The following is a 23,539-nucleotide window of genomic DNA, read 5'->3' as shown; positions in this document are numbered from 1 at the left end:
GCAAGTGACACAAACCAGAAATGACAGATGAGTGGTGAGGAAGCAGAAGCTAGCAGTGCTTCCTCTTATTCAGACACATACAAAACTGTGCCAAAACTATATTTTAATCATGGGGAGAAGGTGAACTGGGTTTGACCAGCTGTGTTGAAGGCAAAGCCAAGTCTGCTGGTAGCAGACCAAAGTTCAAGCCCATCTGTGTATACAATGAATGGACTATAATGTTTGGGAATGTAATCAATCTGTATAAAGTGTTATTAAAGTTATGTAAACTTCATGCAGAATCTACATCTTAAATTATGCCTCTCTCAGTCATTTATTGCTCATCTTTTGATCTGATTTTGGAATTTTTAGATTGACTAAATAGTTGCATGTCAATAAGCTTTTTTGACCAGATTTAGTTTGAGGTGAACTGAAGAGTTGGTGAAATCTGTTAGATTTTGCATGACCATTGCTGCATATAAGAACCATCAAACGTAAAACATACCTAAAGCATAATGAAACCGCACACTCCTTTTAAAATGGGCGGACCATATTTGTATCACAAGCTCAGAGCAGTTGCATTTACTCGTGGCTCAGCCTCAGCCAGGCATCAAGATGAGTAGCTATTATCATTCAGGAACAATTAGCAATGTGTCTGAAATCCTAGTATTCCTAAAATTATTTTCACTTTGAATTTGTCATGTATGCCAGATTTTTTACTGTCCCATAAGACCATGGGAGAGAGTTTATAAATGGCTGTAAAAGCGACAGAATTGATGCTTTAGGGCCTCAATGTGGAATATCCAGATGGTCCAGACATGGGTAAAGCATAAATATTGTGGAAAGGCAATGGTACAAATTCATAAGGGCCAATGCAAAGTAGAAACGAGCTATAGAGTCTGGACCATTATGAATTTTTGGAGCAAGCTATCAGTTTTCCTTATGTGTAAAATTTGTTCTGTTCTAATTTTCATAGAAAGTTACCGTAAGGTCCTTCTGCTAATGAGTCCATGGCACTCCAAATAACCGTTTGCAGAAAAATCATGAAATTTGGCACATTTGTTGTAGATTATAAATACACCTTTTATATACAGGTGCTGTTTATATAATTAGAATATCATCGTAGAGTTTATTTCAATAATTCCATTAAAAAAGTTAAACTTGTATATTATATTCATTCATTACACACAGACTGATATATTTCAAATGTTTTTTTTTCTTTTAATTTTGATGATTATAACTGACTTATAACACTTCGTCTGTGTGTAGTGGTTCTTGAAGCACTGACTCCAGCTGCAGTCCACTCTTTGTGAATCTCCCCCACATTTTTGAATGGGTTTTGTTTCACAATCCTCTCCAGGGTGCGCTTCTCCCTGTTGCTTGTACAATTTTTTTTCTACCACATCTTTTCCTTTCCTTCGCCTCTCTATTAATGTGCTTGGACACAGAGCTCTGTGAACAGCCAGACTCTTTTGCAATGACCTTTTGTGTCTTGTCCTCCTTGTGCAAGGTGTCAATGGTCGTCTTTTCGACAACTGTCAGGTCAGCAGTCTTCCCCATGATTGTGTATCCTACAGAACTACACTGAGCGATCATTTAAAGGCCTTTGCAGGTGTTTTGAGTTAATTATCTGATTAGAGTGTTACACCAGGTGTCTTCAATATTGAACCTTTTCACAATATTCTAATTTTCTGAGATACTGAATTTGGGATTTTCCTTAGTTGTCAGTTATAATCATTCAAATTAAAAGCTATAAACTTTTGAAATATATCAGTGAAAGTGACGTGACATTCAGCCAAGTATGGTTACCTATACTCAGAATTCGTGCTCTGCATTTAACCCATCCAAAGTGTTGTAACACAGCAGTGAACACACACACACTGTGAGCATGCACCCCGGAGCAGTGGGCATCATTTAAGCCATGGCGGGATTCAGTGACTTGCTCAAGGGCACGTCAGTCGTGGTATTACCGGCCCGAGACTCGAACCCACATCCCTAGGGTTAGGAGTCAAACTCTCTAACCACTAGGTCACAACTTCCCCATCTGTGTGTATTGAATGAATATAATATATAAGTTTCACTTTTTGAATGGAATTAGTGAAATAAATCAACTTTTTGATGATATTCTAATTATATGACCAGGTCCTGTAAATATACCCAATTAAGGTCTCCATCTCAAATGCTTTAGACCCACCAATCACTCAAATGTGCATGTACTAGACTTCAATTTAGATAAGAATTTTATGGGGGAAAAAAACAATACTAATAAATAATAATAATTACTGACAGTTCATCTGATCTTTGCCAAATTCGCTTAACTCATCTATGACTATGCTAGCAAAAAGCAGTGTAAATTAATGTTGATGCACAAAACTGTTCTCTTTTGGTCTGTCCATAGATAGGACAATGATTAGGGGAGGCCTATATGACCAAAATACAAAGAGAATAATTCAGAGCTTTAAAGAGCTTAAAACAAAGAGCTTGTTTTCAACCTGCAATACTCCCATAAAATTATCTTCAAAGTACAGCCTAAACATTTGAACTTTTTAGCCACGAAAAATTTGGAAAAGCACCATGAAAACTAGTAGTCATAATCAGTCTTTAATATAACTTACAGTCTCACTTGCCTCTAGTAAAACAAAAAACAACAATTGAATAGAAGTAAAATGTTGACCTGGCTCCAGTTTGAACTCAGAAAGAGTCTTGGAGTGAAAGTGAAAACACTAAGGCAAGGAAAAGCAAATGTTGCCAAACGTTTGCATTCACACAGCATACTTTGATTCTGGTTGAATATACATTGTGCAGCATCTGTTGGGACATGCTGTATACTGTTGGACAGGTACAACAACACTGAAAGAAAATTCCAAAGATTACAAAAAAAAAAAAAAATGCTGGATGTTACAAGTTTATGAATTAGCTTAATTCCAGTTGTGGAGGTTTAAGCTCTTCAGATCTTGGCCAGGCAATTCTCTAGATTGTGAATATCAGCATCTCCGTCTTCTCCTTTGCTTCCAAGAGCGCTGCACTCGATGAACTCCACCCGATTGGGCAGCTGGGTGAACTCGAAATCTTTGCCTTTCTTACCCAGGTACACCGAGCCCCCAACAGCCCCGTCCTGAGAGGAGAGGGCCGCAGAACGTGTCACTCTCAGAGTATTCCTGTGGAGAAGACACAAACCTACTGTCAGTCCATTACAAGAAACAGCAACACACATGACATCTTACTAAAGGTTTCACAGAAAGGCCTCTTGTGCATGCGAAGCATCTGCACATTTACAAAGCCAACGCCAAAGTGAGGTCTCTCTCCTCCAGAAAACACTTCAAACATCTGGTTTCTAGTCCTGCCATTATTTACAAGATGTAGCCACTTCAACATGTTGCACATCTGCACAATCCCCACCTTGATTTACAATAACAATGTCACAGTTATCATGTTAATAGCTGGTCATGAAGCCTCTGGAAGCTGAGAGACAGGAACTAAACAGTGTATTTCAGGAAGAGGGTGTACAGAGGTGCTGCAATCATGTAGAGTATCCCACACAAAGAACGTGACTCCAAAAATAACATGATGTCATATAAATGAGCACAATATTGGCACTTTAACTAGATTACTGAAACAGAAATAAATGAATACTCACAACTCCTTCTCCAGCTGCTGCTGAATTAATTTGGCTGATTTAGCCATAGAGATATCTACAATACAAAAACAAACACGCATGTATTACAGATATAAGAAATCCCTCTATTACCATATTTTTGGAAAGCAAAATACATCTGCAAATATGTATTAAATAATTTTTTATAAAGCAATCATCAGTGGTGTCCGACATTGATTCACTACGCAAACATATTAAAGCAAGTCAATGCAAAAAAATAAATGAATATTATCAAAGCTGATGATATTCTGTCGACTACATAATAAAAGCACCTTGTAAAATAGATTTTAAAATAGATTTTAAATGTTTAGTTGTGAATGTTATATTCATCAATCACCTTGTTTGTTGCAGGCTACCACAAGTGTGGGGGCATTTTTCGCCACTATGTTGTCTGTGAGGATGGAGTAGAGAAACTCAGCCACATCTCTGACGTCCTTCTGGAAGACGCTGCTGTCCACCACGAACACGATGGCTCTGCAACACCAAAATCCTTGAAAAGACATACTCCACCAAGTGCTTCCTGAAGCAGTCCAGGAAACTGTCTTTTTTTTATCCAGCAGCTAGAAATTTTGATCATTTACTGAACATCTATTTGCACAGGTGTGAATGCTGACTAAATGAAGATCATTTCAGAGCAGAGCAAGAAGACAGTCATGCAGCTCCATGTGAAACAATGACAGGCTTCGGATCAAGCAGAGGTTTATGGGGCATTTTCAGGAACACTGAATTGAGACGAGTGAAATTAATCTGATTTGGTTTCTATATGCACCCCATAGTCCAATCAAATTACAAAACACAGCTGCACTTGCCATGGAAGTCTAACAATTTGCAGTTATATTAATATATGATAAAATCAGGGTTCCTCCAGGCTTCACACAAGTACATTTAAGACTCATTTATTCATTTAAGAATAAGTTCAGAAAATGTAAAGAACAAATTGAACTCTGTTCATCAAAACTGATTTGATCTAGTTCTCCAGTGCAAATGTCTTAAATCACATTCACTTGAAGCAAAATTACAAAACACTGAAATTAGTATAAAACAAGAAAAATAAGTTAGCCAATTGGATTAAATATGAACTTTTTATTCATATTATGATGAAAAAGTGTAATGTTTTCATACCCTATTCATATTTCATATCTTCATTTTGCATCTCAATTCAAGTAAAGTAACTTGATTTAAGCATGTTTAGATCTTTGCACTGGAAGACAAGGTAAAAATACTTTTTTAAGACCTACAGAAAGTGGGTTATCAGTACATTACAAACCTGCTGTAATGTGCAGTATTCAGTTAAAAACTGGTTTAAAAAAAGGACTTTTCTTGAAACCTAATTGGATTGTTTTATTTTTATTTTTCCTATGACTAAATCATTTATAATAAACACTGTAACATTCCATTACAAACTCTGATCTCATGGTGAATTGAAAGCACTTAAACTGTGGGAAAGGTTTATTGTAATGCTATTATTTATGTTGTGCATTGAATTGACTGCTTGCATGACCTGTGAGCTCTGATGCTGCTTCAAACCTTTTGAAAAATCTTAGTTGACAAAATGAGTTAGCCACTAATGCGAAGCAGTGGCTGGAGAAACATGACCAAAAGCTCATCGCTAATCGATTGCTGTCTGCTTTAGAAGTCCAAAGGAAAACATCTGCCTGTTCTTATATTACAATAAGATCATGTGAATGTTCCTGGAGTGAGCAGGACCAGAGGATCCCACTGTTTCCATGCAACTAATACTAATATCGTCATTCAGTGTGAACAGGCCTTCATGCAGAAAAGCTCATATTCATCTCAATAACTCACTGAGCCAGGGCCTTGTACTTCTCCACAATCTGAACTCTTAAACTTTCATGACCAGGAACATCGATAAGAGTCCAGCTGCTGCCCTGCAATATTAAAAACAGTCTCCCATTAAACTCTCAGTGTGTTACTCTGCATGTTTAAAACCAGCTTCTGTGCCTCATCACATAATGGATTCATAAGAAGTGATATTAAATGACTTACTCTTTCATTTTTGCTCTTGTATGTGCTGCTGTTCTCGGTGATGGACGTCTGTGTTCTTACAAACTTCCCGAGTAATAACTGGAAAAACACTGCACATCATTGCCAGTCTAATGACTGTATTGTGGAAGAGCAGGAATGTTTACACTGTATGATCTTTTTATGAAAGTGGAGTAACTCACCCGAGTGAACAGAAGAGTTTTCCCAGAGTCACAGAGTCCCAGCAGCAGCACAGCGTTCCTGGCTTTACTGGAGCCCCAGAAATTCCCAAAGAACACTGACATGCCAGAAAAAGAACGAGAGAAATGTCAGAAAAAAGAAAGAAAAAGGTCAACGTGCAATGTCAGACAATCTTGACATAACGGTGATCACCTACAATGCTCAGTGCAGCAACTTTTTTTAAGATGCAATAGGAATAGAATTAAAAGTAATACTTTAACGTCTTAAGTGCCACCAGTGGGCCTATTTGTGCTCTTTTTTTCATTAGTAATACTCATAACTTGCATATCATTTGAAAACTTAAAAGCTCGAAATTCATCCTGTGAAAGCCATTTTGAAATCAGACATTGCTTTACCATGGAAATGGTACGGTCATATATTTCGGCAGTCTCCTTCCCCTCACTGGGTGGAGTCAGGTGTCATATTACAAAATGTATTATGGTCTTTTAGAATCAAAACATTTCATAATCTTGACAAAATACATATCGTCTCAAGATTCCGTATTTTGATGTCACCTGGTGGCTGCTTGTAGTATAACACCCTAAATAAAATCTCCCAGGAAACACCATTTTTTTTAAAGATCAACTTCAAATTTGGATTATAACTTATTTAGAAATAAGGCTTTCATTTTATAGCGCAACTTAAGGGGATAAACAACACTTCTCATGGTTAATCTCGACAACTGGTAAACTACTTTTTTTTCACCCAATCACAGCATTGAGCATTTAATCTGAAGTCTTACAGAAAACACGCCCTCAGTTTACAACTGAGGGATAAATCAAGTAAATGACAGTTTCTGATGTAAAACTACTACTATCATTATAAATGCACCATCTGAATCATTTGTTTTTTATTTATTTACTTATTTATTTTTTAAAGCAGATCATTACCCATTTTAAAGCGGAGAAATGTTACAAAATGTTAGAAAAAAAAAAAAAACATGGCAAGGGAAATTTAATGTAACTTATGCATTTAGCAGTTGCTTTTATTCAAATCGAATTCCAGTTAATTTAGGCTAACATTTTTAACCTAAGAATTCATTAAAAAAAAAAAATTGTTGACAAGATTTAAAATGTGTATTAGACAAATCATATTGATATGTCAGGGTTGACAGTGTGGCAATTACAGTACTATTAAAAGTACAAGACTCCTTGTTCACACAAAAATGTCATTCTTTTAATATTTTTGTAAAACATCTGTGTTTAAGATATGTGCACAGTCTCGATGCTGCAAACATAAACAACAATAATAATAATAATACTCTTGCAAACTTCTAATAATGTCTGGTATTATTAATGTCTGCTCTGGATTGAAGCTGCTGCAGCTGCTTCTTCTTACCGATAGTGAGAATCACGAGCGCTAGAGCCACTAATATCCCGATGATGAGAACGCCTTCTTCACTCTGAATATCCCTCATGAAACTCTCCATGAACTGCTCCTCGGAGAAATCCTCTACATCCACGTGAATCTTCTCCTCCTCCATGTTTGCCCACACACGGAAACGAGCGGAACACAGCGGAAGTGAATGACACGTGTACTGCTTACGCCATCCGCGAGAACTCCACGTACTACCGCGGTGACGGCTGACCTCATGAATATTAATAAGTACACGTTGCTGTTACTGGCCAATCATGAGGTACGGAGATATCGTTAATATTAATGAGCGTAGCTTTACATAGCAGCATTCACCTTAACACAGGGGCTAAAAAAAGTATATACAAGTTACAAATTAGAATTAAACTGGACGACACATAATTTATCATAATTTACATAGTGTATCTCCCAATTTAATGTCTGTTAAACTCAGGTCTGTTAGACGCCGCCGTCACATGACAGGTGTTACTTTTCTCAGCGTTTACCAGATCGCAGTTGACTATAATTATCGATTCGACAAATCCTTTAATTATTTAATTGAGATTGCCAGAGCATATGTGTTAGACTTCAATGTTCACAGTTTAATCGTTCAGATGTCTTTATTTATGCAAGATCGTCAGGTTTGACTCAGCTCTACGCCTGCTGACGGAGCGCGCCGCGCGTGTCCGGCTCTCCGGGAGGAAACAGCGACGGTTGCTGACGGAGCGCGCCGCGCGTGTCCGGTTCTCCGAGAGGAAACGGCGTCGGTTGCCGTCGTGTGAACCGAAGATGGCGGTGTCCAACGCGGCATCGGTGTGTCGTTACTGGACGCGGTTTGACTTGCAGCAGCTGCAGGTCAGTGACTCTCTGGTCACACTCGAGTGTGTGTGTGTCTCTGTTGCACAGTGGCTGTACTCTTATCGATCCGCTTCGGTGATCGATTAGCCGCTGTGATGTAAACATTGCACGAAGCAGTCATGGACAGCGCAGGACAGACGTCAACTTCCATTTAATGCTAGACACGGATGTGTTTGTTAACAGTTTTTATATTATCTTGGCTAAAGATCCTGACTTCGCTGTGGTCAAATCACAGAAATGTTTATGCTAGTGTTAGCTAGTTATTATGAGCTAAAACTAGCCCGTCGAGTTAGCCTCAGTGTTTCAAGGAGCGGTGATTATTATTTGTTCACAGTCACGAGATGACAACATTGCTTTCACTGAGTTAAGTTTGCAACGACTTAAGAAATGTTTTGTTCTCTTACCGACACTATCATTTGTATATATCCTTTTATAATTTACTTTTGTTGTTGTTTATTATGCCACGTAAAAATCATTTGGGTCCACCTCAAGTTTTAAATGTTCTATATAACTAAAGGAAATAAAGAAAGTAAGAAAGTTGTCAATAAAACATTTAAACAAACTCGTCACAACTTTTCATTGTCTACCTGGTTGTTGGAAAAAAAATGCAACTTTAGTTCAACCTGATTGTTTAGCAAAGAGTTAGCAAGCTGTGTGCAAAACATGAAAACAGATCTGAGTTTAGACTGACTTGTGTGATAAGTGTTTTAGGCCTGTGGTTTATACATCTGTGAATAGAGACAGTCAGACTGACACCTGAGAGAGAGCACAAACAGAAGTTATTTAACAAACACACACTATCCTCCGATCAGCTGCGAGATGAATTGTTTTGCAGTTTGAACAGGAGAATAAAACAAGTGGGAGCTTTAATATAGCCACATGATTATAATAAACCCCTGATTATTTTAACCTGACTTAACAAAAAAAGTGTAAAATAGATGGACTTGGCAACTCAATTGCAATTTTTATTTGTTTATTTCTTTTTATTATTATATATATTTTTTGTTTTACGAAGAGGCAAGAAACACCATGTCTCCTCAAAAAATTGGATTACAGAATAAACCACAGTATAAAGACAAATGTTAAGAAATGTGACATAAAATTGTATGCATCGATTATCAGCACAAATACCCCAGGAAAAGTCAGTTTTATAATGCCATGAAAAGTCTTCAATGCTATAAGAAGAGTAGTGATTGTTCTTACTTTAAGAGGTTTTAAATTTGAGTATGGGAAAGCTTATAATTTGTTTTAATAGCATAATTACATTGTCAGTGTAAAAACTATAAAACAGCATTGTGTTGGTTGTTGTTTTGTACATCTTCTGAATTTAAGCTGAATCATGTGCCAGCAGGAAGTGTGACCTGAGCATGAGCTGATGTGCTGTGTGTGTGTGTGTGTGTGTTTCAGAGGGAGCTGGACAGCACCGCCACACTGCTGGCCAGCCGACAGGACGACAGCGAGCAGTCACGGAAGAAACTCATCGACCAGAGCCGGGACTTCAAGAAGAACACGCCTGAGGTGTGTGTGTGTGTGTGTGAAGTACACCTGAAGCTTTTGGAGTGTCAGGTCATGGTTCTTCCTGTCTGACGAACAGTGTTTGTGCTCTCCGTGTGTCTGATGTAGGATCTGAGGAAGCTCGTGGCTCCGCTGCTGAAGAGTTTTCAGGCCGAGGTGAGTTTTCTCCTGAGCCATGAAAGAAGTGAACCAGCAGATGATTGACTTTATTGAGTACCGCAGAAGAAGACACAGTCATCATGAGTAGATCTGTTTGAGGGACAGTCAGGTGCTGTTAGTGTGTGTTGGTGTGGATGATATTTGCTCCTCTTTGTCTCTTCTAGATCGATGCGTTGAGTAAGAGGAGTAAAGAGTCCGAGACGGCCTTTCTGAACGTCTATAAACGACTGATTGATGTGCCAGGTGAGTCTGTGTCACCGTCCTATCACCTCTGCAGCGAGTTCTGCTTCATGTTTGTGACCGCACCACCAGGTCAAGGAAAACAAGAGGAAAATCACACAAAAAAACAGTAATCATGCCTAACTGTTGTAGACTGAGCTGATCTCATGAAAGTGCGTAGTAGAGCACGATTTTCTGTTTTTGGCATAATTTTTATAGCAGAAATGGACTTTGGCGTGCAGAAAATATTTTCATGAGATCTGGCTACTAAAGGAGAAACCAGAGAGAAAGGTACATTCATAATTAATGGCATGGCTGGTTCAGTGGACAGAAATGCGGGACACGTATAATAACGGATTACATGTGTGGGGCAAATCTCAGCCTCCCGGTTTTCATCTAAAATATCTTAAATTGTGTTCTGAAGAGGAACAGAGCATTTATGGGTTTGAAACGACATGGGAAAGTGATTAATGGAGTAACCCTTTAACAACCGTATTCCTAAAATTCAATGATTTAATTCTCAATTTGAAAGTTTAATCACGCATCATAATGACTTTAACCTCAAGATGGTTTTCATTGTGTGTTATTTGTTGGCTCTAATCCTCTTCTGAAGTGGGCACCACTGACTTCCACAGTGTTTTGTTTTTCCTACTATGTACCTCAGTGGTCCCCATCAACTTTTCAGATACCAACATTTTACAAAATATCTTCTTTTGTGTTCAACAGAAGAAAGAAACTTGTACAGGTTTAGGATAAATAAATGATGACAGAAAATTCATTCTGGAAGTGAACTAATCCTTCAAGTTTGAACCGTACTTGTGATATGGCTTTATGAGATTATTAATCTTCACAAAGATCTGATTTCATTAAATAAATATGAGCAATGTACATTCAAAGTAAAAATGCAGCAGTGTTGTGCGTTCTGGCTCACAATCAGTGAATACTGCACACGTATGATCCACTGATGAATTATGATGTTTAGTGTTTATATGTAATCTGTTGTAGATGGTGGCAAGATTCATATTTGATCTCCCTTATCTGTTTGAATGAGCAGCTGGAAGTAGTATAGCATGGACATTTCAAAATAAGAGTCCCAATGTGTTTTAGGTTAAAACAAAACTCTGTCTGTGTGTGTGTGTGTGTGTGCGTGTGTGTGTGTGTGTGTGCGTGTGTGTGCAGATCCGGTGCCGGCGTTGGAGCTGTCGCAGCAGCTGCATCTGAAGGTCCAGAGGATGCATGATATAGATACAGAGAACCAGAAGCTGCGCGAGACGCTTGAGGAATACAACAAAGAGTTTGCTGAGGTCAAGAACCAAGGTAAGACACACACACACTCGTAACACTGGAAACATCCTGTCATCTTTTCTCCATGATGTAGCAGATGTGAAGTTAGGCTGAGACTCAGGTGGCACAGGCACTGACCGCTCATGAAAATATTGGTATTGTACTCGATCTGGAAAAAAGTGCATTGCATTACTGAATATATTACACTGTGCAAATCTGGGGCTTCAGTATCAATCTGTCGAGCAGCTGTCAGTACACAAGAATCAGCTCCAGTACTGCAATGCACACAGTTTTCTGTTTGAGCTGGTTATGTAGTCACATAAACAACACATCATAGCAGCGCAAACCCGGCTGTTTAAACACTAGGGGCTGTGTGTGTGTGTGTGTGTGTGTGTGTTCACTGAACCGTGTCTTGTGTCTGTAGAGGTGACCATTAAAACACTGAAGGAGAAGATCAGAGAGTATGAGCAGAGCATGAGGAACCAGGCAGAGAATCTGGCCCTGGAGAAACACCAACAGATTCATAAAGACTATGCTGAGAAAGAGAGGTCAGTACCCATCATCTCTCATCTGTAGAAAAACAGCAGGTCTTGTGGTATTGTAAAGTGTCCTAATATTGTGTTGGAGTCCCCTACATCTGTGCATCAATGCATCTGAGGTCAGAAAACATGGTCATTTTCTCAGAATATACATTTAATATTAGAGTCATTGATTTCAGAGCAAACCCCGCCCTTCCTCAAGCCTGCTCTGCTCTGATTGGTCAGCTGGACAAGCCTTACGTTAGCCGAGTGCTAACATGACTAACTGATGACAAAATACAGTTTGTCTACAGTAATGTTTGAAGAAAGACAGACAAAAGACGCTGTGTCTTAACTTTTAAATCGGAACATAAATAACTCTTCTCTTCTCTCTCACATTAACCCTTTAACTGCCGCTGGAGCACTGTGTGCTACACGGCATTCTTTAATTATTAAACAAAGTCATTAGAACAACATCAGTCTTCATTAATCAACACATTCTGAGGAAATAGCATATTATCAGAAGTATATGCACGGTTTTGATTAACAACAAGCAGATTGTTTTCACTGAAGGAGAACTACGTTATAATCTGCAAATGAGGTATAAAAAACAACAACAACATATGACCTGTTCTTTTATAAAATCCACAGTTTAGTCACTTTCACTGCCATTAAAGCTTTAGACCTGACATTGACTTGCATTAAAAGATGAACTAGTTCTGTTCTGCCAATTCAGATTGTGCAGTTTTAGCAGGTTGTTGTAATAATTAATTTGTAATGCTGAAGGTCTTTAAATATTACATTTCAACCCTGATCAAACTCACGGAGCAGTTGTTTAATACTAATTCACAGTCCTCAGAGATGGACCGGTCTAAAGCAGTTATCAGTCTCGGTCAGTAAAGTCTCTCATCTGCTCTAACAGGAAGTTGCAGGAGTCACATGAGTCTTTGGTTGGTAAACTACAGGAAGCTGAACTGAGAGCCCAGACCCTGCAGACAGGTACTAGCTGCTCTCACGTCTGTTTTCATTCATATGTTATATATGTTATATTATAATACTGATCATCATATGTTGTTGTGTGTGTTTGCAGCACTGGAGCGAACTCAGACGGAGCTTTTTGACCTGAAAGCCAAGTATGATGAAGAGTCGACTGCAAAGTATGAGGATCATCGTTCACGTTCATTTATCAGTCAAACTCTTGCATCTTCAACTAGCTTCTGATTATCCACTTACATTGTACACTGCCCTTCAGAGATTTACTTCATGTTTTATTAATACTTTTATTTAGCAAGAACACTTTAAAGTGATTTAAAAGGTTATGGTGAAGGCATTTACCTTGTTTCAAATACATACTTTCCTTTCTATTCATCCAATAATAAAGAACAAAGCATTCAGTTTCACAAAGATAGTCAGCAGTGCAACTGTTTTCAACCTCGATAAGAAATATTTATGGAGCGCCAAATCAGCATATCAGAAAAAAATTGGGAAGGCATGGATGAAATAATGAACGCAGTTGAAGTTAACCATGTAGATAACTTTTGTTCTCCCAGTCAAAGTGCTTGGGTTTTTAATGCTGTTCACCAATGGTTAAATAGTGCACAATATAGTTAAGATGAACGACGTGCAGATCTGCAGCTGATTGGCCACTTCTAAATAACTTCTAATAATGAAGGAGAAGAACAGAGTCCAGATCACATCCATTACAAAGAGACTTTCACAGATGAATGCGTCAAATTATTTCCTTCCAAAAGAGTTGCATCGAGGTCATGGTGGTCATGTGTTAACAGATATGCTAAGAGTGTGTGCTACATTAGTACAGTGTGAACGCATGCTCACATGATGAGCGTTAAAAGAGAGATAATGCTGACTTTATTCTGTTCTCAGGGCCGATGAGATTGACATGGTGATGACTGATCTGGAGCGAGCCAATCAGGTACAGATTCAATCCCGGTCATGATTCTGCATCTTTATGTTGAAAATAATACAGGATTTGTTCAAATGTTCAAAAGATTGTTGAAGGGGTTAGTTAGTTGTCATCATGAACCAAAGATGAACCAGAGTTGTGTGTGTTTTGAACGCTGTGAGGCTGAGTGAATGCTGTTGGAGGATGTTGTAGTTGGTCTCTCATGATGATGATGATGATGATGTTTCTCCTGCAGAGAGCCGAAGCTGCTGAGAGGGAGGTGGACGCTCTGAGAGAGCAGCTGTCTTCAGTCAACAGATCAACTCATGCTCCCACACGGAGAGACTCCACGCCGTACACGGTACAGAGCGAGCTGCTGGTCTGATAAACCTCTCGTATTATCACACAAACACTGCTGCTAACATGGAATCACAGTTTAGAGTCCTCAAAGTAAACTTGACAACCGTCAAAAACAGCTAATAATAATAATGATAGTAATACTTGCTTAACTAATGTGGACAACATCTAATTGTGGACAGTTAGTAATAAAATAAGAGTTAAGAAAGAAATGACAAACAATGCAACAATTCAGTCGAGTAGAAGAAATAAACGTGTCCCTGGATCACAGAAGCAGTCTGAAGTCTCTGAGAACAGACAACTATACATCGTATGGGTCAAAATGATCAATTATCTGTTATGCCAAAGATCATTAGAATATTAAATAAAGATCATGATCCATGAAGATATTCTGTACATTTCCTACCATAAATATATCAAAACTTCATTTTTGATTAGTAATATGCATTAAGAACATCATTTGGACAACTGATTTTCTCTTGATTTAGATTTGTTTGCTCCCTCAGATTCCAGATTTTCTAACAGTTGTATCTCAGACACATATTGTCTGATCCCAACAAACCAGACATCAATGCAAAGCTAATTTATTCAGTGTATGATGTATAAATCTCAATTTTGAAAAATTGACTCTTATAACTATAGTATCAATTCAGATAGATTTCGATTCACAAGCTCTCGATTCAATTCGATTCTTGTTTTTGTTTTTGGACTACATTCCTTGAATACACTTTTAATACTAATGCTATTGATATTCCTAAAACATTAACAGTAAACAACAGTTTACAAATGGTGTATTTATTAAAAGAAATTAAGATTCACAGACCTGTATTTTAAACCTCTTCTTTTTTGTTAAGACAAACCCACAACAAGGAGACTCGCCAGCCGGCTATTTTTACATCATTTTGTGTTTATCTGGCAGGTTAAGCTCAACAAACCAAATATAATACTGTGTGTGTGTGTGTGTGTGTGTGTGTCTGTGTGTGTGTGTGTGTCTCTGTGTGTGTCTGTGTCTGTGTCTGTGTCTCTGTGTGTGTCTCTCTGTGTGTGTGTGTGTGTGTATAGCAGGATGAGGGTGCTGATCTGGTGCCGCGCTCGAGTCTGGAGGCGGAGCTCAGTGCGAAGGAGCGTGAGATGCTCCAGCTGGTGGAGGATGTCCAGAGACTGCAGGCCAGCCTCTCCACGCTCAGAGAGAGCTCATCTGCTCAGATCAGTCAGCTACAGCAGCAGCTCGAGAGCCAGACCGCCACGCTCCAGGTGCACCTCCTCACTCAGACCACTGCCACGATAAAGTCCACACAAGAGCAGGGGTCTCCTGTTATCAGCCCATATGAATATCTAAATATGTACTGCACAACAGAAACGGAGAGAACAGCAAGCATTTGTTTAGATAAAAAGCATCTGCTCATAGCATGAGCTCTGCAGATTAGCACACTTGTGAAGTCACATGGCACTTCATTCAGAATATATTTATCCAAACAATGGCAGTACGAAGGTGTTTAGCAGCCAGAACAAACTTCTCTGGAAAGTTCACTTTGGAAAGCTGTAAAATGGTTTCTAGTAATCATGCTGGGCTTCTGCGCTGGCTAACAGTCACAGAGATGATGCACAGTGACAGAAAGGTTGCTGTCCTGCTCTAAACCGCTCTATTTCTGGGGATTGATTAAAAGACTGTGCAGCTCCACGTCTGAATGCCATTGCTGTTGTACTGCACAGTATTTGTCTTCATCACGCTCTTTTCATCTGTCCAGCATCTGGAGGAGAAGCTGCAGACACAGGCAGACTACGAGGAAGTTAAGAAAGAGCTCAGGTAAGAGATGCTCCCGCATGTTAACATCGAGGCGCGTTGAACATGGTGCTGTTTTATCTCATCATGGCTCTGTTTTATGGTGACAGCATCCTGAAGTCGATGGAGTTTGGGCCGTGTGAGCGCTCCACGCCGCAGGTAAGCAGTAGTTGTGTGTTGGTGTGAGTGTAGTTCCTCGTGTTGATGTGACGTGACTGTGTCTCTCAGGACTCCTCTAAACCGTTAGAAGTGTTGCTGCTGGAGAAGAACCGCAGCCTGCAGTCTGAGAGCGCGTCTCTGCGCATCGCCAACACTGAGCTCAGCAGTGAGTGTGCTCATAACATACACCAGGAACACCTTACAATCAGCAGATCGGTCTGACATCAGCTGCTAGCAGCGCTTCTCAACATGTGCAGCAAGTAGTGATACAGCCATTCAGGATCAACTTCTAAAGCCTTCATTTAAATAAGTGAAGAAATAAGAAATAAGTGATGTTTCTGTCATTGACATCACATTAACAGATGTCATTATTTAAATTGCTATAACATTGATATCATTTATTAATTTATTGTCATGCAATACTAATGATAAAATTACAAACATTTAGGATGTAGATTCTTCTGTGATGATCGATTCTGTCGATGCAGTATCGGTGCCACAAATATCAATACGTCTTTACATTTCATTCCAAACTTCAGGTTTCTTTCACTTTGAAACACACATGAAGTTATTTTAAGCTGAGATATCTCTGTCCCTGATATATCTGTTCACCCAGAGAGAGCTGATGGAGATCATCTGCTCGTGAATAAAGGCCAAGCTTCATTATTATCAGGAGTTTATGATTCAGTTATGACTGATGATGATATGATTTGCATCTCTATGGGAATTTCAAGCTTCCATACAGATCCCTTTATATGAAGAACAGATTTAATTTAGGCTTTATTCATATGAAGATTGATCAATGCAGATACGTGAAGCACATCTGGTGAACAGAAGCTCAGGTGTTAGTTCTTGAGGTTTAGCTGCTGTTGATCATGTTGTGGTCTGCTGTATGTGTGATGGTTTTTATTTAATCCTTCAATTCTATTAATCAACATCTAAAGGGATAGTTCACACATAAAGTACAATTTTTAGAGCGTGTGATTTCTCTGAGGACTTACTGCTGTGTGTGTGTTTGTCTCTCTGTGTCTCTCTCTCTGTGTGTGTCTCTGTGTGTGTGTGTGTGTGTGTCTCTGTGTCTCTCTCTCTGTGTGTGTGTGTGTGTGTGTCTCTCTGTGTCTCTCTCTCTGTGTGTGTGTGTGTGTGTGTCTCTCTCTCTCTCTCTCTCTCTCTCTCTGTGTGTGTGTGTCTCTCTGTGTCTCTCTCTCTCTCTCTGTGTGTGTGTGTGTGTGTGTCTCTCTGTGTGTCTCTCTCTCTCTGTGTGTGTGTGTCTCTCTGTGTCTCTCTCTCTGTGTGTGTGTGTGTCTCTCTGTGTGTGTGTGTGTGTGTGTGTCTCTCTGTGTGTCTCTGTCTCTCTGTGTGTGTGTGTCTCTCTGTGTCTCTCTCTCTGTGTGTGTGTGTGTGTGTGTGTCTCTCTGTGTGTGTGTGTGTGTGTGTGTGTCTCTCTGTGTCTCTCTCTCTGTGTGTGTGTGTGTGTGTGTGTGTGTGTGTGTGTGTGTGTGTGTGTGTCTCTCAGGCCGCTGTGCGTCTCTCCAGCTGGAGTTCTCTGCAGCGGTGAAGACCAGCGCTGAACAGAAGGAGCTGATCCTCAGACTGGAGCAGGATCTGAGCACCATCCAGACGATGTCCCGACCCGACGCTGAGGTCAGACCAGCACCAGCTTCACAACCCATGACCAAAACATCTACATTTATCAGTTCTCTTTTGGGAATCATGACATAAACTCATGATAATTATCCATATTAATTTAAGAAAGTAACATCATTTTACCCAGCCCAAAGAAATTGATTTGGCAGTAAATGTGGAAATGATAGATACGTCAGCATTCACAGGTTTGGGCTCAGTAAGATATTTAGCTTTGGTCTTGAAGATATTTTAAAGGATTCATGACATGATAAATCAAGTTTTTCTTGATCTGTTGACATAAAAGAGGTCATCATGCAAGTTTCATAGATTAAAACGTCCTCCTTAGTACAATTTTTTTTAAATTATAATCTACACACACATTTTTGTGTGTGTGTGTGTGTGTGTGTATATATTAGTATTTTTCGGACTGTAAGTCGCACCTAAGTATAAGTCGCATCAGTCCAAAAATACGTCATGATGAGGAAAAAAACATATAAATCAAACTGGACTATAAGTCGCATTTATTTAGAACCGAGAGAGAACATTACCGTCTCCAGCCATGAGAGGGTGCTTCAGGACTACAGGAGAACTGAGCAGCATAGAGCGCCCTCTCGCCGCTGGAGACGGTAATGTTTTCTCTCGGTTTATGTCAAATAAATTTTGATATATAAAAAGCTAGGTTAATATTATGAGTGAATCTCTAGGAACATTAAAAATAAAAAATAAATAAATAAAAACTTGTGACAGTAAAGTCATTCACAGTGTTTCAAAAGATTTCTATTTCAAGATGTTCCTTTGATATTTCCACAGAAATATTGAGCAGCACAACTGTGTTCAGCACTGATAATAATCAGAAATGTTTCTTGAGCAGTAAATCATCATATTATTCTGATTTCTGAAGATCATGTGACACTGAAGACTGGAGGAATGATGCTGAAAATACAGCGGAGCATCACAGAAATACATTACACTTTAACACAGATTCACTCAGAAAACAGATGATTTATATTATAATATTACTGTTTTTTACTGTAATTTTGAGCAAATTAAAGAGACTTTTAAAAGCATAAAAAAATACTAGTGACTTCAGAATTTTGAAAGTGATATAACCAAAATCACTGACTTCCTGCTGAAGTCCTGAATGGCGAGCAGGTTATTATTCTCTGAAGAATGAAGTCAAACACTGAAAAGACATCTAGTAACTTGATCTGAGTGTGAAGCATGCTAATACACACTCTGTAGGAGGAGTGAAGGACTGTGTGTGGATCTGATCTGTGTGGGACTACAGTGTTCAGCAGGAGACACACGGACCGACCACTGAACACAGTTACACAGTAATGTGTGATTCTCTGTCTAGGGTGCAGACAGCAGCACAGTGATCGTCCCTGAGCCCATTAAAGAGGCCACTGCTCTGTTCACAGGTAAACTAAAGATCTCATGAGAGACGCATGATACAGACCAGTCATGAGAAGCTGCTACAGCTGTGTGTGTGTGTGTGTGTGTGTGCGGCTCTCCTCACACAGATCTTCCTCCGGCTCAGATGGACTCTATGCTGTCCATCGTCTCCAGTCAGAGGGAGAGGTTTCGCTCTCGTAACCAGGAGCTGGAGGCCGTGAGTGCACTTCACAGTAATGAGTCCTGCTCAGAGGAACACGGCTGAATGTGTTGTTTGTGTCTGTCAGGCCAACAGCTCCCTACAGCAGACCTTACAGAGTCTCCAGAGCCAGCTGGACAGCCTGCGGGCCGACAACATCAAGCTCTACGAGAAGATCAAGTTTCTGCAGAGCTACCCAAACAGAGTAAGTCACGCTGACCGTCCACATCGTATCACTAAACTGAAATTAACCCCTCAGAGAAACGCACAATGGGTCACAACGTCGTTTCAATGTGGTGAAATTGAGCAAAAAAAGACAATATTGTGTCTAAAATGCAGCTCATTTAATATTAACCTGTTCATTGAACTGTTGTTTAAAATCAATGTCACATTTTCGGTCATCCTGATATATGAAGAGCAAAAAAACACTCTTGCTTTTATGATATTGCTCCACTGTCCCATATACAAATATAAGACCAAACATCATACAGAGGCAAAACTCACATCATGAGTCATTCTAACCGCTTTCTACTTGGCTCTCAAGACGTGTGTTTGTTAGTTTTTAGTTTTTTTTGCCAAGTAAATCATAGATGAATGCTGATGGTCTGAATATGTGCAGTAAGATCTCAAACATCAGTGATGTTCAGGGCGGGAATGAGACTGTAGGTCCTAATACAGGAGATGTGTGTGTGTGTGTGTGTGTGTGTGTGTGTGTGTGTGTGTGTGTTAGGCTGGAGACAGTGATGATACAGTGATGCGTTACTCCTCTCAGTACGAGGAGAGACTCGACCCCTTCGCCTCCTTCAGCAAAAAGGTGAAGATGTGAACATAATCAGATGTCATTTGGAATAGTTTGCTGGTGTTGTTGGTTCAGTAGTGATGTGTTTTGATGTGGTTTCTCTTCAGGAGCGTCAGCGGAGATATCAGAGCCTCAGCCCGTGGGACAAGGCCACGCTCAGTCTGGTGTGTGAGCCGCGCTGTGTTCATCTTCACACACACACACACACACACACACATGTCAATCAGTGTTCTTTCAGTTAAAGTGTGCTCCCCCTCATCCAGGATTAGGAGGAGTTTATTTCTTCAGATTTGGAGTAATGAAGCATTGCATCAGAAGTCCTGGTTTCCATCCAAAGCTGCAAATTTAACATAAAATTGTAATATTGCACAAAACATTTGCGAACAAGCACCGTTTACATTTCCATTGTAATATTACACAAACGAGTCAAAGAGAACAGATTCGTCACTTCCTGATAAACTGTCAGTATACGTCACTAAGAATAGTAGAAGCTACTGAATATAATCATTTTCATGTGTAATAAATGACATATTAAATGAGTTACTAATAAGAACGAACAGATGAAACACCCTGAATGCAGTTATTGTTTTCGGAGGTTGATGCTGCTGTTTGGGAACGCAGTCGTTTATCAGTTATCTGGTTAGTCAGGGTTTACCGTCCCATAGCATCACTTTTTTGATGCACTTGGGGGCAGTATTTTCGCAAAATGCAAGCGTAAAAACCTCAGTGTTTATATCACTAGATTCTGATGCAATACTACAGAATGCACATAAAAGCCGGTGATGGAAACATTGTCCGTGTCTCAGCACTGGATGCTCTGCAGTGAATGGGTGCCGTCAGAACGAGAGTCCAAACAGCTGATTAAAAAAATCACAATAATCCACAAGTAATATCCTAATGATGTCATAATCGTAAAAATGTCATGATGGATTTATTTCTTACAAACTTACAGCCTTTGGCTTCTCAGGTCATAACTGTTTAACTGGAGTGCTGTGGATGTTTTTATCAGCTGTTTGGACTCTCATTCTGACGGCACCCATTCACTGCAGAGCATCCATTGATGAGACACTGATGCAGTGCTGCATTTCTCCAGATCTGATGAAGAGACAGACTCATCCTGAGGGGGAGTGTACTGTGTTAAGGTTATGCATCCCCCAGTGACTCCTGATGTTTGTCGTGTCCCTCCCCATCACTGTCTGTGCTGATGCTGTGTGTGTGTGTGTGTGTGTGTGTGTGTCAGGGTCGTGTGATCCTGTCCAATAAGACGGCCAGAACTGTGGCATTCTTCTACACGCTGATGCTGCACTGCCTCGTCTTCCTGGTGAGGGACTTGAGCTTCAGGTTAAACCCTGCTTCATGTTGACCTGTCCTGATCCGCTGAGCTGTTGTGACTGTGTGTGTGTGTGTGTGTGTGTGTGTCAGGTGCTGTATAAAGTCGCCTGGAGTGAGAGTATCGGTCGGGACTGTGCTGCATTCTGTGCTAAGAAGTGAGTGTTTTTCCTCTGAGCCTCTGGTTGTGTTCCCATGCACCATGAGTGTTTCTGATTCACTCTTCCTCTCCTCTTTCGTCCCACAGGTACTCGGACCACCTGCACCGCTTCCACGAGGATGGAGACACCTGGCAGTAGCAGCTTCTGTCCACATCAATCATATAGTGTAGATTGTCATTGAGTTACTGGGACGGGGACCAGGTTAGTTAGGGAATATACTGGGTTAAACATCACATTGACTGGAGGTTTAGAGGCTTGATGCTGCTCATTTACACAATCAGATGTTCTGCAGATCATGCACATTTTCTTTATTACTGTCCAATGAAATCAGTCCGCTCTAACATCTGTGACACACATGATTCTAATGCTCTACAGACAGAGAGATCAGTGCTAATGCGTTATTTAACCTTGTGCCAGATACTGACACTATACTCGAATCTCTTTATTTTGTATATTTAACTGTTGGGACTTTAGGTATATTCTCTTGAAATTAAATTGGAGCTTTTAGGCGACGTGTGTTTTTCTTTATTATGAGATGAAGGGATTTATAAAACTATAAGAAGTTTGTGTTCGGGAAGATATTTTCAGCATCATTCCTCCAGTCTTCAGTGTCACACGATCTTCAGAAATCAGATTAATATGATGATTTACTGCTCAAGAAACGTATGATTTAATATCAGTTCAGAAGAACAGCATTTATTTCAAATAGAAGTCTTTTGTTACATCACTGTGAAGTGCAACCTTGCTAAATAAAAACAAACAGTGCTGTACATGAAGCAGTAATTGGAGATATTTCACATGTTCTTTACTCGTACAGAGGACTTTAAATACATGACGTGTGTGAGATGGTGTGGAGAACTGCTCTCTGAAAGCACCATCTGATCAGCCTGATTATTAATAAATGAAGGGCTTCTGTAGATCCCTGTACGGAGAACATCTCTGGACACACTGGTGATGCTTCATCGTTGCAGGTTTTCATCGTGGAAGCAGAAGTTAAAGGCTCATTTTGTAATGAATAATAGGTGAGAAACAAAGCCGTCTCCTCCAGCGGGTGTTGTGTGCTTGAATAATTCATCTGACGGCTCTTAATGAGTCCAGACCCTCAGCCGTTGTGAGAGCTTTACCAGAGCCAGATCTGAACATGAGATCTTCTCCAGATGCTTTCTGTGCAGTCTGACTGTGTTATTTGTCTGCGAGAGACGGTGTGTTTCAGAAGCACTTCATTAGTGAAGCTGCAGCATCAGTGCGGCTCCTGGTTTCAGCTGACCCCGTGACCTCTGCTCCTGCGTTTCCCAGCTTGCTGTCAGCACCGAGCCGTCGAGGCATCATCACTTCGGCCTGCCTGATTTCCTGTGACATCGTCTGTTTGAGCTCTCAGCCCATGTGACCGGACTCGGCCAATCAGAGCGTCCGATGCGCTGATGCCAGAGAGCTGCTTGCGTGTTTAATCTGAGCTGTGTACTTCTTCATATCTGTATTTGTTTGTGACTCCCTGAGCCTGCAGCATGCTTGATGTCAAATCCACTGATGATGATTAGTGTATTCATGTACCACAGTATTCACCTGCTACTTTAGAGAATCAGTGTATTAACAAGAACACAGAGCTCAGTCAGAATCATGTTTAAACACATGCATTCACTGTTTAACGTGCTCTGAATCAATCTGAATGCACTGACTGCTCCTGTGCTTCATGCTCGCCTCAGTCCACACGTTCAGAAGGGTTTGTCTTTCTGCCATGATCCACAGCGCTTCTGTTATTTGACTTGGCTGCCTGGTTTCTGAAATGAATCTCCCAGAAGGCATTTCTCCTGAGAATGAGTACAGTACAGGCTGGAGGATGGACAGACACTGCTCGAGTATTTTTTAAAGCAAGTAGCAGATGCGTGTTTGAGACGCTGAGGACGTTCCCATGAAACGGTGTTTGATGAGAATAGCACGTGTCTAGAGTAAGACTCTTCATGAGTGTGGATCCTCTCTCCTCCCACGGTCCTTTGCACCTTATGCATCTGAAGCAACTTAAAATATATTAAACATACTGAAGACTAGCTTGTATATCTGTGGAATA

General features: G+C 40.0%; 2 protein-coding genes across 2 annotated transcripts; one reads left to right on the top strand and one right to left on the bottom strand.

The window, feature by feature from the left end:
- Positions 1-2,561: 2,561 nt before the first annotated feature.
- Positions 2,562-7,430, bottom strand: LOC128028673 (signal recognition particle receptor subunit beta). Its single transcript, XM_052615961.1, has 7 exons — positions 7,196-7,430; positions 5,821-5,915; positions 5,642-5,719; positions 5,441-5,523; positions 3,972-4,108; positions 3,617-3,671; positions 2,562-3,137 (listed from the first exon to the last, which is right to left on the bottom strand). Exons 1-7 carry the CDS (start codon positions 7,338-7,340, stop codon positions 2,927-2,929), a joined length of 804 nt encoding a protein of 267 aa, XP_052471921.1. The 5' UTR covers positions 7,341-7,430; the 3' UTR covers positions 2,562-2,926.
- A 419-nt stretch (positions 7,431-7,849) lies between these two features.
- cux1b (cut-like homeobox 1b) lies at positions 7,850-22,244 on the top strand. The gene is made up of 23 exons (XM_052615926.1): positions 7,850-8,065; positions 9,476-9,586; positions 9,692-9,739; positions 9,907-9,985; positions 11,141-11,278; positions 11,670-11,793; positions 12,686-12,762; positions 12,854-12,920; positions 13,648-13,696; positions 13,923-14,027; positions 15,086-15,277; positions 15,772-15,830; positions 15,917-15,965; positions 16,035-16,131; positions 17,482-17,609; positions 18,949-19,012; positions 19,115-19,203; positions 19,274-19,390; positions 19,916-19,999; positions 20,092-20,148; positions 21,225-21,305; positions 21,407-21,471; positions 21,561-22,244. The coding sequence occupies exons 1-23, from the start codon at positions 8,000-8,002 to the stop codon at positions 21,610-21,612; spliced, it is 1,998 nt and encodes a 665-aa protein (XP_052471886.1). The 5' UTR covers positions 7,850-7,999; the 3' UTR covers positions 21,613-22,244.
- The last annotated feature ends 1,295 nt before the right edge of the window (positions 22,245-23,539 follow it).

This window comes from Carassius gibelio, chromosome A15 (genome assembly GCF_023724105.1).
Source record: "Carassius gibelio isolate Cgi1373 ecotype wild population from Czech Republic chromosome A15, carGib1.2-hapl.c, whole genome shotgun sequence".
Classification (NCBI taxonomy): Eukaryota; Metazoa; Chordata; class Actinopteri; order Cypriniformes; family Cyprinidae; genus Carassius; species Carassius gibelio.
The sequence above is the reverse complement of the archived record's forward strand: the minus strand, read 5'-3'. Positions and strand labels throughout refer to the sequence as shown.